The following is a 15,962-nucleotide window of genomic DNA, read 5'->3' as shown; positions in this document are numbered from 1 at the left end:
AGGCGGTGGCCTTCCTCCAGGCCCTGCCTCCTGCCCTCACAGCCTCTTTGCTCACCTCTGCCGAGCAGGGAAGTGTAGGGTGGCCCTGCAGGGTGTGCCACCCAGGGACACTCCTGCCAACACACAGACCCCCAAACTCCCCTTGCTCTCACTCCTTCCAAGGCCCCTTGCATCCCGGCTTTCCTTTGCCTGTCTGTTCCCGTGCACCTTTCCCGTGGAAACAAGGCCTTCGTATGCGTGCACCCCTTTTCTTTCCACTGAAGCACAATGTATGTAGCAAGAGGACAAGGCCTGCGGAAACAGACATTTGCTTTGAAACCCTGGCTTACCAGCTACTAGAATAGCTACTAGAATAGCTCCTTGCTCACCGATAAGAATACTAATATTTCCCTCATTAGAGTACGAGAAATGGTTAGTGAGGTACCATTTAAAAGTATCTTGTGCAATTCCCAAAACATAATACTCAGTGGATATTTTCCACTTTTATTCATAACTTAGTCATTCACTCATTCAGTAAATAAAGATACCAGTTAAATGAGACATAGTCAAGACCCTCAAAAGGCCTGCTCTGCGCCGTGGGCCCAGGAGGAGCAGCGGATGGTCCTGCCTCTGCATAAATGTGCACGGAGCCCGCAGAGGGGAACAGGGGAGCAGGACCAGGGCGTTGGGGAAGGCTCCCTGGAGGAGGTGCTGCCTGCGACGCCCATTCTGACACTCTCAGGTGTGGGCAGTGTTGGGGAAAGGTGCACTAGGTAACCTGGGGCAGGGGGCGCCCGTGTGCAGGGTTTGCAGGGAGCAGGGACCCGTGTGTGCAAGCAGCTCACACCCAGACTGCAGCTCCACCTGGGCTGGGACGTGCAGGGCCAAAGGCCTCAGCGGGCAGACACCCTTCCCGGAGCGTCAGCCCAGGCCTCCTGCGGCTTCTGGCTGAGGGTCTCGCGCCCCCTGAGAAGGAAGGCATTGGCGCCAAGATGGCGTGGCTGCAGAGGCGAGAATGGTGAAGAAGGAAAGGGAAGGAGAAGAGGGCGGTTTGCTGTTAAGCAGCCTTGACCACTTTCTCTCCACCTTCCTTTCCCAGAAGTGGCTGAGGATCTGAGATGGCAGTGGGTGCGGACAAGTGGGAAGCGGGACTGCGCTTCCCTGGCATTGGCCCTGGCCCTGGCCCTGCCCCTGCCCCTGCCCCTGCCTCTGCCCCTGCCCCTGCCCCTGCCCCTGCCCCTGCCCCTGCCCCTGCCCCTGCCCCTGCCTCTGCCCCTGCCCCTGCCCCTGCCTCTGCTCTCTGTCCCTGGCAGCTGCCCTCAGACTCTCTGCCTGCCCGCGGGAGGGCGGGTGACGCTTCAGCAAACCCAGGGCCTAGTGCACACGGGGTGCAGAGCAGCCCGCCCTGCTGTGCGGACCCAGAGGCCACAGCATCGGTCGCTCCACCCGGAGCCACGGGACCCGGAGAGGCCTCTGCACGCAGAAGAGCGGGAAGCGGCGGCGTTCCCACCGAGGCCCCCCTCCGACCGGGCCTGTGTGTTTAAAGGAATGTGCCCAACCCCACAAAATGCATGTCGATCATAGTCCGTTCTCCCAGTTTTATTAGCTGAGCAACAAGAGCTTCAGTGGAAGAACGCGGTCTGTGTTCCGCTTTGGGGGATGTTGGCAGGAGCCCCTGGGCCCCGTCGCCCTGTGTGGGCACTTCCGCTGGTCCCAGCTCTCCTGAGGCAAAAGCCCTGAAATAAAGTGAGATGGTTTGAGATCTACCAGGAAATGAAGTCGCAGTCCAAGGCGGCGGGAAGCACAGCAGACACAAAGGATAACTTGGCCTTTTACAGCCTTCTTCCTTGGGAACATCTGGAGCCCGATGCTGTGCCCTTTTCAGGTGGGTTCGGTGGCAGCGCCCTGAGAGTGTGGGACGGGAGTGACTCCTGGGGCATGGAGGAGGGTGGGAGTGGTTGGGTGAGCTCCCGGCAGGGAGGCAGAGCCAGGGAGCCAGCGCATGCTTAGGTGTCGCTGGGGTCAGGGCAGTGGGGAGTGAGGGTGGGGGGAGTGGAGGCCCCGGCCCTCAGAGCGGGTGCGGGCCTGCTTCCGCGTGTGGGAGCCGGGGTCAGCGTTCCACTGTTGGCTGTGGCTTGCTCTCAAGTCGAGGATTTGGTTTGCAGGTTCTGGCACAGGATCGGGGAGGACTGGGGAGCCGCAGAAAGGACATTTTATACACATGTCGTCTGAGGCTGGCAGACACCTAGGAGTTCCCTCCAGTCATCTCATTTTATGGGCCAGAAAACCAGTATCTAAGGCGGTGAACAGATCTGCCCACGGTAATGTAGCAGGCGGCACCCAGGACTGAGCCAGGGTCATGTCTCCTATGTCTTGGGGCAGGCCTCCCGCCTCCCGCCTCCCGCCTCCAGCCTCCAGTCTGGAGGGAGGACAGGCTGCTCCTGGGGCCCTGCTCTCAGAAAGGGCCTAGCTGATGGGGCTCCTAAAGCAGCAGGAGAGGACCACTGCCGGGACTGACCAGCAGACCCTGAGCGTCGGATGAATGATGACTCTGACACATGTTTCTATGAAAGAGAGGCGAAGGGACTGCTTGGCAGGAGGCACCAAGCAGCCTCGTTCTCCTGCCTCCTCAGGCTTTTATTGTCACAACAGCTTGAAGTAAACTAACTATTAGATACAATCAGCAGGGCAAGCACCCTTGAGAAGGCACATGCGTCTATAAGGTCGGGTCTAAAGACTCAGCATACAGATTCCAGCAAAACACCCGGGGGCTCGGGCTTGTTTCGAAAAGTCAAGGCAGGGGCTGCCGCCTTCGGCAAGGTCCCCCTAGAGGCCCCCCGACCTTTCGGAGAATCCTCCTTACAGACCTTCTAACCGAGTCCCGTGCTTCCCCACAGACCACCAAGTGTTCAAGGGCTATAGCCATTGAGGGCCCAGGGCTACAGACTGGACAGTCATAAGTCAGGACTGGGGCGGGGGGGGGGGGGGGGGGGTTGGGGCGGCGTTGTCAATCAGGAGAGATTCTCAGCAGAGAGGCCCCTCCCAGGTCTGGAAGAAGGAGGCCGTGGGTTGGCTGCGGAGGTGCGTGGTCAGGAAGTCCTCTCTGGGTGTGGACTCTGCAGCAAAAGTGAAAGAGAGCCAGAGACCCACAATAAAGGGCACGGAAAGCAGACACCCAGGGGATTTCCTGCCCTGCTCTCTGCGTGGACGCTGGGTGCTGGCGCTGCTCCTGCTCTCAGGCTGTTTCTGCTGCTCCCTCGGCTGCAGCGATGGCTGCCCATGCTGCCTGCCTCTGTGTGAGTTGGGCCTTGATAAAGGGGACGAGGGGCGGGGAGAGGGAAGGCACCTCCAAGAGATGGGGGTCTCAGGGATGGGTGAGGGCAGTGCTCAGAGAGGGGTGGCTGCAAGGCGTCTCTAAGGAGGGTGTGAAGGAAGGTTCTGGGAAGAAAAGCTGATCATTTGGCTCCCGAGTTCCTTCTGTGTCAGGCCTTGGGCTGGCCACGGTTAGGGATTCATGGTGAGAGGTGGCATTGGGCTTTGTGCCCATGGGACTGGCAACATTGAAAACGATGGAAATATTGCCCGAGCCCTTTCCCTTATCCTGTTTAGGGGCCCAGGGCTCTCAAACCTGTTTCCTTCTCTTCCCAAAAGAGAGGTCCACAAACTCACGTCCCCTCAGCTGTGAGCGACCTGCTGCCTTCCTTCTGTGGGAACGCGCTCCCTCCGGCGAGGCCCCCCGAGAGCCCAGCGAGGGCAGCGCTCGCTCAGATCTGCGGGGCAGGGAGAGAGCCCCGGGAGTCTCAGTCGGGAAGATGTTTCCTTTGGACAGAGCATGAGGGAGGGCCACCAGGCTCTCAAGCTACAGCACAGGGCTCACGTCAGGTAGAGCCCTGCCCTCTGTGAGTGAGGCCCTGTGTTAATCACAGGAAGAGATCATATTCTACAACAGGTAGCTAGAGAAACACAGGAAACGCAGACGAACAAATAGCGTCGAATGTAGTGTCGCTGTAATATGTGTTATTACTATAAAGCAACAAGGCCTCCAAAAGAAAGCCACAGCACAGAGGCTGTGTCCTCCCCAGGGTTCCTCCTACAGCACTCAAGCGGGGCAGGCCCGTGGGCGCCCGATGACGACGCTGCCAAATCTTGGAATTTCCATTTGGAAGTTGTTTTTAGAGTCTGGTGTACGCCTTTGGGTGCTTTGTACTTGTATTTAGTTTTTTTCTTTAATCTTCACCCGAGGATAATCTTCAAAAATTGATGAGAGAGAAACACCAGTGTGAGAGACAAACATTGGTCGGTTGCCTCCCGTCTGTGGCCTGACCGGGATGGAACCTGTGGCCTGCTGGTGTGCGGGACGATGCTCCAACCAGCTGCGCCACTGGCCAGGGCTGTATTTAGTTCTTGACATTTGACACACTTTATCTGGATAGGAAGCAGGTATATATGGTGGGAGATTGTTAATGACAGTTTGGGGATGGATAAGAGGTGTGATTATTATAAGAAATAAAACTGATGTTTGTCTTTGTGTTATAACCTGGGGATTCCAAAAGAGACGTTTCGAGGCAGGGAAGGACACCACTTGTGATGAAGGAGCCGGGGGACCTAACAGCAGTGACGGGCAGAAGACACAGGGGAGGGGGAGGAGCGGGAAACAGGGCAGGTACTCCTGGCAACCGTCTCTTGGCTTCCTTGACCAGGTGAATGTGCACTCTGAGGAGTGGGGCTCAATGACCTTCACTGCCAACCTGGAGGATAGAGTGAAGAAGATCGGCGAACACGTCCGATCTAAGACCCACGTTCCCGTGCAGGACCAGGTCCTTCTGCTGGGCTCGAAGCCGCTGAAGCCGCACAGAACGCTGTCATCTTATGGCATCGACCACGAGACGACCATCCACCTCACCCTGCGGGTGGTGAAGCCCAGTGACGAGGAGCTGCCCTTAGTTCTGGTGGAGCCGGGTGACGAGGGGCAGAGGCACCTCCTCCAGGTGCGAAGGTCCAGCTCAGTGGCCCAGGTGAAAGAGATGATCGAGACCAAGACCGCGGTGCCCCCCGAGAAGCAGATTGTGACTTGCAATGGAAAGAGGCTGGAAGATGGGAAGACCATGGCACGTTATGGCATCAGGAGGGGCACCTCACTCTTCTTGACACCCCACTGCATCGGGGGGTGACCATCCTGGGGAGAGGTGATAGTAGGAGCAAAAGAGAGCTTATTTCCTCTTAGCTCTTACTCACCAACCACAGCGCTGATGACTTCTCCCAGTTAGTGAGAAACAGATGAGGAGGAAGAGGAGATTTGGAGGGGGGTGGTAGGCTGCAGAACACTTTTTAACTCCATGACGCTTTGATTCTCGCGTAGTTAAGTGGCAGGATTGTGTGCAACTGAGGACACAAGGCAACACTGTGAAGGCTCATGAGGGAGCACTCAAAGCCAGCGTGAGTGTGACCCTGTGTGGCTCTCCCTGATTTATAGACAACCCCCCATTTCCTTTCCTATCTAACAACATAGTCAGTTCTAGGCTGGGATCAATGTTCTAATTTCTGTGTTTTCATCTATGTGTAAGCCAGTGCGCTATCTATCATATCACTAGATGACTGTTGAACCACATTGAATTTCTACTTGTAGGGAACAATGAAATGATTTCTTATGAAGTGAATTAATTACTCTGACGTGATCACAGTTTAATTAATAAAGAATTTAGAAATTCAATTAAACTGCTTCTCCTCTCCTCATTCAAAGCTGTTTGGTATAAAATGAAACCTGGTGCCATGCCCCTCTTGCTCCCTCTGTCCCATACCCAATCCCATGGCTCTTACTTCTGGGATTAAGGCGGACATGGATACATGTTTTCGCTGGGGACTAGAAAGCTCGTGTCTCTGGCGGTGGGGTGTCAGTTTGGGTAAAGGGTCTAGGGCAGTGATGGCGAAGCTTTTGAGCTCGGCGTGTCAGCATTTTGAAAAACCCTAACTTAACTCTGGTGCCGTGTCTCATATGGAAATTTTTTGATCTTTGCAACCATAGTAAAACAAAGACTTATATTTTTGATATTTATTTTATATATTTAAATGCCATTTAACAAAGAAAAATCAACCAAAAAAATGAGTTCACGTGTCACCTCTGACACGCGTGTCATAGGTTCGCCATCACTGGTCTAGGGGCTGGTCCCCGGATTGACACCCACACTCTGCCCAGCTTCTGGCTGATAGAACTTTTTCCTTTCTGCTTCCTTCGCCTTGGTTCTCTCTTGGAATCTCATATCCCTTTCTCCATCTTACACCCTTCATTCAATCCTCTATCTTACTGTCCCTCTCTCATGTTACTTTACTGGTCACATGCATGTTTTTCTCACCACCTGAGCCATGTCCACCTACTTATCCACTAGTCTGGTCCCTTCTTATCTTTAAAACTTGCTCAAGAACCACCTCCTTGAAGAATAGTTTCCCAACGTAACCCCACCCAGCACAAACCAGACTGGTGGGCGTTTCTCATTAAACTGATGGGGCAGGCGCTCTGTGGTGGGCACTGGTCACCTGGCCAGGCGGCGTTGGATGGAACTGGTTCCCTGTGTGAGAGGCCCTGGCTCCTTCTTCGGGATGGGGTGTGCTTCAAGGTAGAGGCTAGGATTCCCTCGTCCATTTGGAAGACTCCTGATGGCAGACTCCCGATGCCAGGGAGTGTTCCGTGGCATCTTCCGCCAGACTGGGAGAGAGCCACGCTAAGCATCGCGGGCCTCATCTCACCACCATGGGGGAGGTCACAGTACCTGCTGAGCATGCGGAAGGTCTTCCCCAAATCATGCTTCCTCTCCTGCTCAGCCCGGGAGGAACCCCGAGGGCCATTTCCAACCTCCAGGCCTCTATTTGCAGAGGATGCAGGGGTTTTCCCTGAAGCACATGAGCACTTCCCAGTGGGGAAGGGTCTCCCTATTAGCCTTGGACTCCGAGGGCGAACTCTTGCAGATTCTCACACAGAAATGAAGAGCCTCAAGGCTAAACGGACTAACCTGCCAATGGGCATTCCCAGGCTTGGCCCTTGGGCTCACAGGCTCCTGCCTACCCCGCTCCTCACTGCCCAACCTGCCCTGTCCACAGACTGACTTCCCGACGGCCCCCTCGCTGCCCTGTCACTCCCTGTTCCTCAGGTTGCAGGTGAGTAGGCCGAGGGCCGGTGAGACTATGTTGTAGAAAGTGAAACGCGCTTGCCGCGCCTCTGGCTGTAGCTGTGTGTGGGTCGCAGGAGGTGTAGACAGCCGAGCTGTAGAAGAGGCAGACACGCTCTTCCGCTGGGAACCCACACCTGTCCACCGCTTTCCTGCGGAAGATCCCAGAGAACACCCGAGTGCCAGTCCCTGGTGCCTGGGTCCCCAGGGAGCTCTCTGGGCGTAGGTGATCCGGGCGCAAGCATGGCAGGTGCGATGGGGTGGGAGAGAGATCCCCGCTCAGAGGCCCGTCCTGTCCTCTGGGGCGTTTACTCCCACTCCTGGGGGACTCAGAGGAGCACCGGGTCTCCCTCGTGGGCGATGCTGCAGACGCCAGAGAAGCCGGCCCCCTTCCGAGGTGTCCTCCTCTGTTTCCACCCGAAGCGAAGCGACCTCGTGAGCTGCGCAGCCAGGTGCCCTCCTGTGCATCAGCCAGCCAACTCGCCCGCTCCCGCCCCAGCCCTCCGCGCAGTTTGGAGGCCAGGCCATTTTGGCCTTTGGTGGCCCAGGGGTGGGATGTGCATTAGATGGCGGTGCGATGGGGTGGGAGAGAGATCTGCCTTTCCTCACTGGGGGCCCTCCTGCCCAGGCTCTCCAGCAGGGCAGGGCCCGGTGGGAGTCTGGGCGATCGGAAAACCATAAGACAAACACTTTTTGTTCCTCCCAGCACTCAGGGCGGAGGTCAAACCCAGGAAGCAGTGGTGCTGGTGCTGATGAGCAGGTCCCCTCTGGAGCTCCGGGTTTCAGGGGAAGAGGTGGGGAGGAGGGAGGGGGGATGGGAACACCAATCTTTGCGCAGGCCCCCACCTGGAAAATCTGAACTTGTTTTTGACAGTTGCAATTTGCTCTTATTATTTTGGACAGTGAGACTAGTGTATGCAGGAAAAGATGAAAAGATCTTACCTGAACTTACTTTAATGTGGAAAACACAGAGCATTTATCTTGAGTAATATTACATTCTACAATTTTTAAAGAAAATGAAGCAAATGGGCATGCGCTAGTTATTGGCATCAAAATTAACAAATTTATCCATGCAACTCTACATTAATAAAAATAAATGACATTTTCCAAAATAGATATTATTATGCATTGCTCTCAATTCTAAAATACTTTAGAAACAACAGGTAACAACTCAGGGCCTTAAACAGAAAGCGAAAGCTAAAATGGGGTCTAGGCTATGTTCACACACATACAAATAAGGTGAAATAAGATGAAGAGTAAATATGCCCTATTTTGTTTCTTAAAACTTCTATTTAATGTAAATAGTGCCAAAAACAACATAAATAAAAATTGAAACTAATATTGAAAATGCCAGTTTGGATGCAATATGGTATACTATTTGTGTGTAAAGATTTTGAATTGGGTGAAGCTTTAAATAAATTATAATTCTCACTCGGAATATTGCAAAGGAAATAATTTAAATATATGTATTACTTTTTTCCATTAAGGAGAGTTCATTTATTACTCAACCAATTGTAAAAATGATCTCTCTTTCACAAATGAGTAAAGTTATTATAAATCTACTAGAGGCCCGGTGCACGAAATTTGTGCACTGGGGGTAGAGTAGGGGGAGGGGTTGTCCCTCAGCCCAACCTGTACCCTCTCCAATCTGGGACCCCTCAAGGGATGTCCGACTGCCCGGTGTGAGATCGGGCCTAAACGGGCAGTCGGACATCCCTCTCACAACCCGGGACTCTGGCTCCCAACTGCTTCTGCCTGCCAGCCTGATTGCCCCCTAACCACTCCCCTGCCAGCCTGATCGCCCCCAACCGCTCCCCTGCCGGCCTGATTGACGCCTAACTGCCCTCCCTGCCGGCCTGGTCGCCCAGAACTGCCCTCCCCTGCAGGCCATTTTGTGACCACATGGTGTGGCCATCTTGTGTGAGGGTGTGATGGTTAATTTGCATATTATATCTTTACTATATCGGATTTCTTTCATGATCGCTATTATGCACGTGAGCAAATGTCACTCATCCTTCTCTTTCCCTTCTACTATACCTAAAGAATCATTCTTTAGTTTGCCCAGTTTACTGATTTTAGAGCTACTTTTGAGTGTATTTGTCTTTCTCTCTTCTTTCTTTCTTCCTTCCTTCCTTCCTTCCTTCCTTCCTTCCTTCCTTCCTTCCTTAATCCTGTCACCCTTTTCCCCCTGCCCTGCAAACCCCTCCAACTGACAGCTGTCAGAGGGAAAATCAGAAGTTTTGAAGGTGGAAGTTATTACAAAATCCTGATGGACTCACTTGCTGGAGGTTAGGGCTGCCTGTGTGTTTGCTTGTACACAGCTATTCCCTTCAATAAGCTGTCTTTTTTTTTTTTTTTTTTTCCTTTTTTAAATTTAACTTTCTTAAGTATTCCATGACTTTTTAAAAATATTTTTTGGCCGAAGCCGGTTTGGCTCAGTGGATAGAGCGTCGGTCTGTGGACTGAAGGGTCCCAGGTTCGATTCCGGTCAAGGGCATGTACCTGGGTTGCGGGCACATCCCCAGTAGGAGATGTGCAGGAGGCAGCTGATCGATGTTTCTCTCTCATCGATGTTTCTAACTCTCTATCTCTCTCCCTTCCTCTCTGTAAAAAATCAATAAAATATATTTTTTAAAAAATATATTTTTTGTTTTTTCCTTAACAATGGTTTATCCTCCTTCATGCTATTTCCAAATCTGCCTTCATTTTTGAAATACTTGAATTTTTCTCCCACCATTTAATTTAAGTTTTTCTTTTTCTTAAAAAAATTCATTGAATTTGTTGGGCTGACATTCGTTAATAAAATTATACAGGTTTTAGCTGTACGATTCTGTAATACATCATGTGTATGTTGTATGTTGTGTGGCCACCACCCCAAGTCAAGTCTCCTTCCATCACCATTTATCCTGCTGTACCCTCTCCTACCTCCCCCTCCTGCCCCTCCCTCTGAATAACCTGCCTTTTCACTGGAAGAAGGGTTTTTTTTCTTTGTTTTTTTGGGGTCTCCTTGTGTTTTTTTTTAAATATATTTTATTGATTTTTTACAGAGAGGAAGGGAGAGAGATAGAGAGTTAGAAACATCGATGAGAGAGAAACATTGGTCAGCTGCCTCCTGCACATCTCCTACTGGGGATGTGCCCGCAACCCAGGTACATGCCCTTGACCGGAATCGAACCCGGGACCCTTCAGTCCGCAGGCCGACGCTCTATCCACTGAGCCAAACCGGTTTCGGCTCCTCGTGGTTTTTAATTTTACTTTTTATTGTTGACAGTACTAGAGATGTCCCCCTTCTCCCCTCCCCCTCTGTCTCCCCTCCCCCCCCCCCCACGCCTCCCAGCCTTCCCCAGGCTGTTGTCATATATAGTGCCCATGGGCTATGCATACATGCATGTAAGTTCTGTGGTTAATCTCTTCCCTTCGCCGTCGCCCCCACCCCCTCCCCTCTGAGAGCCCTCAGTCCGTTGCATGCCTCCATGCCCCTGGACCTATTTTGTTGGTGAGTTTATTTTGTCCATTAGATTAAGAAAAGTTATTTTGAAGTTTGGTGGAAACTAGCATTTCTCCTTCTAGATGATTTGGACCTCCTTCACGTTCCTGGGCTGGCTTTGGAGATCGGCTTAAAGCCATTGTTCACAAACACCTTCTTGTCTTTCCAATTCTTCTGGACTTTTCTGGAGACCACCACCTGGCAGAGGCCTTTCCCTTTAGCAAAGCTAACAGCGCTCGTCGTGCCCCCGTGTGGCGGAGAGCGGGAACTGCATCTTCCCCAGGACCCGGAGGGCACACCCCGGTCCTGAAATACCCAGGCAAACACCCTTGCGCTAAGGCAGCGGCTTCAGACTTTAAGATGGTTTTTACCCACAGAATTCCTGATGTGGGGGGTCTGGGGTAGCCCTGACTTGCTCCTAGAACTGCCCTTTAAGCTGTAACCGATGACACACACGTGCTGCACCTCTTAAGAAACGACTGAAGGAAAAAGGTGCGATCCCCAGGGAAGGGCTCCCGAGGCGCGTCTTCCGAGTGTAACTGCAGGCCGGTGGTCAGCAGGCGGTGCGCCCGGTTCCCCCGCCTGCGGCTGGGGGCCGCCTGCGAATGGCGCCGCGGGTGCTGCTGAAGCCCCGCCTCTGGGGACGCGTAGACCGGACGGAGCTGCCCGCCCCGCCAGCCGGGCCGCCTGATGCGGGGGCCAGGCGAGGCGGGGCGAGGAGGGGTGGGGGCGGGGCGAGGAGGGGCGGGGGCGGGGCGGGGCGGGGCGAGGAGGGGCGGGGCGGGGCGGGGCGAGGAGGGGCGGGGCGGGGCGGGGCGAGGAGGGGCGGGGCGGGGCGAGGCGGGCGGGGCGGGGCGAGGAGGGGTGGGGGCGGGGCGGGGCGGGGCGAGGAGGGGCGGGGCGGGGCGGGGCGGGGCGGACGCCCTGGGCCCGGAGCAGGGGCGTCTCGTTCCGGGCCCCTCGGCTGCGGGAGGTGGCGCTGGGCGCCCACAGCTCCCTCCGCTAAGTAGGCGGCCTCTCCCGACTCCCTCTCTCCTGGGGAGCACGCGCCTGCCCGCTCTCCGCGGGACCTCTCTGCGCAATGAGAGAGCAAGTCCGGCTGCTGGGCTCGCTGTGGATCCAGGTCCTAGTTCTGAATTTAGAACCTGCTGCCGATGTGACTGGTGCTTGCCATGGCAACCAAGTGAACTGCTTGCATCCGGCCGGGATGAATGCAGTTCAAAATACCCTGGCAGCGCTGGCGGGGAGCATTCACCCTCATCTCCTCTATGTAAGGGAACCAGCCACAAGAAGCACAAAGTCCTCGGGAAGATGGGCCTAGAGTGGAGCTTGGACCTAACCTAGAGCTCATTTGTTCAGCCCCCACCCCCGCCCCCCGTCCTGCTCATTGAAAAAGCTGAAAGCCAGAGAGATGAAAGGAGTTTGTGCCAGGTCATGAAAGACTTTTTAAAAATTCTTGTATTATTATTTATTAATTATCATATTATTTTCTCCTTTTCCCCCTATTTTTTTCAGTTCCCTTTTCCCTTTTCCTTTTATTATTTTTTTAAAATATAATTCATTGATTTTTTTTACAGAGAGGAAGGGAGAGGCATAGAGGGTTAGAAACATCATCAGCTGCCTCCTGCACACCTCCTACCGGGGATGTGCCCGCAACCCAGGTACACGCCCTTGACCGGAATCGAACCTGGGACCCTTCAGTCCGCAGGCCGAGGCTCTATCCACTGAGCCAAACCAGTTAGGGCTCCTTTTCCTTTTAAAAAATTTCTATTGAGCCCTAGCGGGTTTGGCTCAGTGGATAGAGAGTCGGCCTTCGGACTGAAGGGTCCCGGGTTCGAGTCTGCTGGGGGCACATGCCCGGTTAAGGGCTCGATCCCCACCCCTGCTAGGGTCTTTCCACATTAAGGTTCAGGAATCTGGAGAAGGGCTGCGCATAAATGGATATACTAGAGACTAGAAATAGAAATCGGGGAGCCAGGGGAGGCTCCACTTTCTAGGGAAGTGGGCTCTCCCGAATCTCCATCTCCAGACCCAGGCTTTTTATTCACATTTTTTGCCCCCCAGCAAAGCAGATATACATATCAAAGGTAAGGTCCGGTAAACAATGAAGGACCATCAGGTTGGGGGAACTGCCCTGGGCTGTTTTTCAGCCCTGTTGCAAGAGTCCATTCAACCTTCGGAGGACTTCTCGCCTTTATTATGACCCAAGACCCTGGACTTAGCCTCCAGCACACCCCCACCCCAGTAGGAGGCGTGCAGGAGGCAGGCAGTCAATGATTCTCTCTCATCGTTGATGTTTCTCTCTCCCCCCCCCCACCCCTTCCTCTCTGAAATCAATTAAAAAATTTCTATTGAATTTATTAAGATGACATTGGTCAATAAAATTGCCTAGGTTTCAGGGGTACAATCCTATAACACATCATCTGTACACTGTACTGTGCGTTTACCACCCAAGTGGTGTCCTTCTGTCACCACTTATCCCCTTACCTCTTCTTCTCCCCCGCCTCCGTCAATCACACTGTTGTCTGCATCTATGAGACTGTTTTTTCTGCTTGATCCCTTCACCTTTTCCACCCAGCCCCCCAACCGCCACCCCAACAGCTGTCAGCCTGTTTTCGGTATCTACAAGTCTCTTTCTATTTTCTTTATTTTGCTCATTAGATTCCACTGTAAGTGAGATCATATGGCATTTGTCGTTCTCTGACTGGTATATTCCACTTAGCATAACGCTCCGGGTCCATCCAGGCTGCTGCAAAGATGAGTTCCTTTCTTATAGCCGAGTAATATTCCATTGTGTAGACGGCCCACAGCTTTTTTGTGTCCTCATCACTGGTGGACACTTAGGCTCTTCCAGACCTTGGCTATTGTAAATAACGCCGGGATGAACATAGGGTGCGTGCAGTCATTGGAATCATTGTTTCCGGTTTCTCAGAAATGGAATCGCTGGGTCAAATGGGAGTTCCATTTTTAGTTTTTTGAGGATACTCCATACTGTTTTCCACCGTGGCTGCACCAGTCTGCATTCCCACCAGCAGTGCACGAGGGTTCCCTTTCTCCACATCCTCCTCAGCACTCATTGTTTGTTGATTTGTTGATGGCAGCCATTCTGACAGGAGGAGATGGTACCTCATTGTGGTTTTAATTTGCATCTCTCTGATGGTTAGTGACTTTGAGCATTTTTTCATGTCTCTTGGCCACCTGTATGTCCTCTTTGGTGAAGTGTCTATTCAGGTCCTTTGCCCATTTTTCAAATTGGATTGTTTGTCTTCCTGGTGTTTAGTCCTATATGTTCTTTATAAATTTCGGATATTAACCCCTATCAGATGTATCATTGGCAAAAGTGGTCTTCCATTTAGTGGGTTGTCTCTTCATTTTGTTGTTGGTTTCCTTCGCTGTGCAAAAACTTTTTAGTTTGATGTAGTCCATTTATTTATTTTTTTTCTTCTGTTTCCCTTGCCTGAGGAGACATATGTACCAACCTTGTATGCTGGAATAAAGCTGACTTGATCATGGTGTGTGATCTTTTTTAATATATTGCTGGATCTGGTTTGCTAATATTTTGTTGAGGATTTTAGCATCTATGTTCATCAAGAATAGGGGCCTCTAATTTACATTCTTTGTAGTGTCTTTACCTGGTTTTGGAATTAGGATGATGCTGACCTTGTGAAATGAGCTGGGAAGTCTTTTTTCCTCTTGGATGTTTTGGAATAATGTGTGGAGTATAGGTGTTAATTCTTCTTTGTTTAGTAATATCCACTGTGGAAGCCATCCGTCCATAACTCTGATTTCATTAGTTATAATCGATACACATAGAGAGATAGGTAGGTAGAGAGATAGCCATGTTTTTATTGATTTTCAAAGAGAGTAAGGGAGAGTGAAAGGGAGATAGAAACATCAATGGAAAGAAACATCAATTGGCTGTCTCGGCATGCCTCCAACTGGGGATCAAGCCCCCAAATAGGATATGTGCTACAACTGGGAATCGAACCAGCGGCCTCCTGGTGCATGGGAGAACATTCAACCCACCGAGCCACACCAGTCAGTCCATGTATTCATATTTTCTGAATCGTCCTTATTTAGTTTTGGAAGGTTGTATGTTTCTAGGAATTTATCCATTTCATCCAGGTTGTCCAATTTGTTGGCATATAGTTGTTTGTAATATTCTGTTACAATCTCTTGTGTTTCTGTGGAGTCAGTTGTTACTTTGCCTCTTTCTTTTCTGGTTTTATTTATTTTTGTCCTCTTTTTTATTGATCAGTCTGGCTAAATCTTGTTTACCCTTTCAAAGAATCAGCTCTTGGTTTCATTGATACTTTTTAAAAAATCCCTTTTTTGTTTTTGAGTTATAGTTGACATAAAAGATTATATTAGTCTCAGGTGTCTGGCACAGTGATTAGACATTATAAAACTTACTAACTGATCATTCAAAAAGAATGTCATAACCATCTGACACCAGACATAGTTATTAGAATATTGTTGACTTTATTCCCTATGCTTTACTTTACACCCCCATGACTATTTTGTAACTACTAATTTGTATTTCTAAGTCTCTTCACTTTTTTCACCCATCTCCCCAAAACCTCTCCCCACCTCAATCTGGCAAGTGTCAAAATGTTCTCTGTATCTATGAATCTGTGTCTCTCTCTCTCTTTTTTGAAATTCACTGTTAACAACTCATTCTTTTTTATTTTTAAGGATATTTTATTGATTTTTTACAGAGAGGAAGGGAGAGGGAGAGAGAGTTAGAAACATGGATGAGAGAGAAACATCGATCAGCTGCCTCCTGCACACTCGCTACTGGGGATGTGCCCGCAGCCAAGGTACATGCCCTTGACCGGAATCGAACCCAGGACCTTTCAGTCCGCAGGCCGATGCTCTATCCACTGAGCCAAACCGGTTACGGCAATCTGTGTCTCTTTTTGTTCTGCTTGTCTATTTTGATTTATAGATTCAATTGAATATAAATATGTATTTATTGCCATTTTATTGTTCATATTTTTTATTATTTTCTTCTTCTTAAATAAGGCCTGTTAACATTTCATATAATACTAGAGGCCTGGTGCACAAAAATTTGTGCACTCGGGGAAGAAGGGGGTCCCTCAGCCCGGCCTGTGTCCTCTTGCAGTCTGGGACCTCTCGGGAGATAACGACCTGCTGGCTTAGGCCTGCTCCCGGGTGGCAGAGGGCAGGCCCAATCCCTAGGTGCAGCCCCTGGTCGGGCTCAGAGCAGGGCTGACTGGGGAGTTGGGGCACCGCCCCTTTCATGCACAGAGCAGGGCAGATTGGGAGGTTGCGATCCCACCCTCAGTCACGCTCAGGGTAGATCCAATTGGGGG

At 51.6% G+C, this 15,962-nt stretch overlaps 1 protein-coding gene across 1 annotated transcript; it reads left to right on the top strand.

The window, feature by feature from the left end:
* The first annotated feature begins 3,116 nt into the window (after nucleotides 1–3,116).
* Nucleotides 3,117–5,689, top strand: LOC118659652 (ubiquitin D-like). Its single transcript, XM_036315912.1, has 2 exons — nucleotides 3,117–3,275; nucleotides 4,680–5,689. The coding sequence occupies exons 1-2, from the start codon at nucleotides 3,249–3,251 to the stop codon at nucleotides 5,148–5,150; spliced, it is 498 nt and encodes a 165-aa protein (XP_036171805.1). The 5' UTR covers nucleotides 3,117–3,248; the 3' UTR covers nucleotides 5,151–5,689.
* Nucleotides 5,690–15,962: the final 10,273 nt, after the last annotated feature.

This window comes from Myotis myotis, unplaced genomic scaffold (assembly GCF_014108235.1).
Source record: "Myotis myotis isolate mMyoMyo1 unplaced genomic scaffold, mMyoMyo1.p scaffold_m19_p_64, whole genome shotgun sequence".
NCBI classification, from domain to species: Eukaryota; Metazoa; Chordata; class Mammalia; order Chiroptera; family Vespertilionidae; genus Myotis; species Myotis myotis.
Note: the sequence above shows the minus strand (reverse complement) of the source record. Positions and strands in the feature narration are given on the sequence as shown.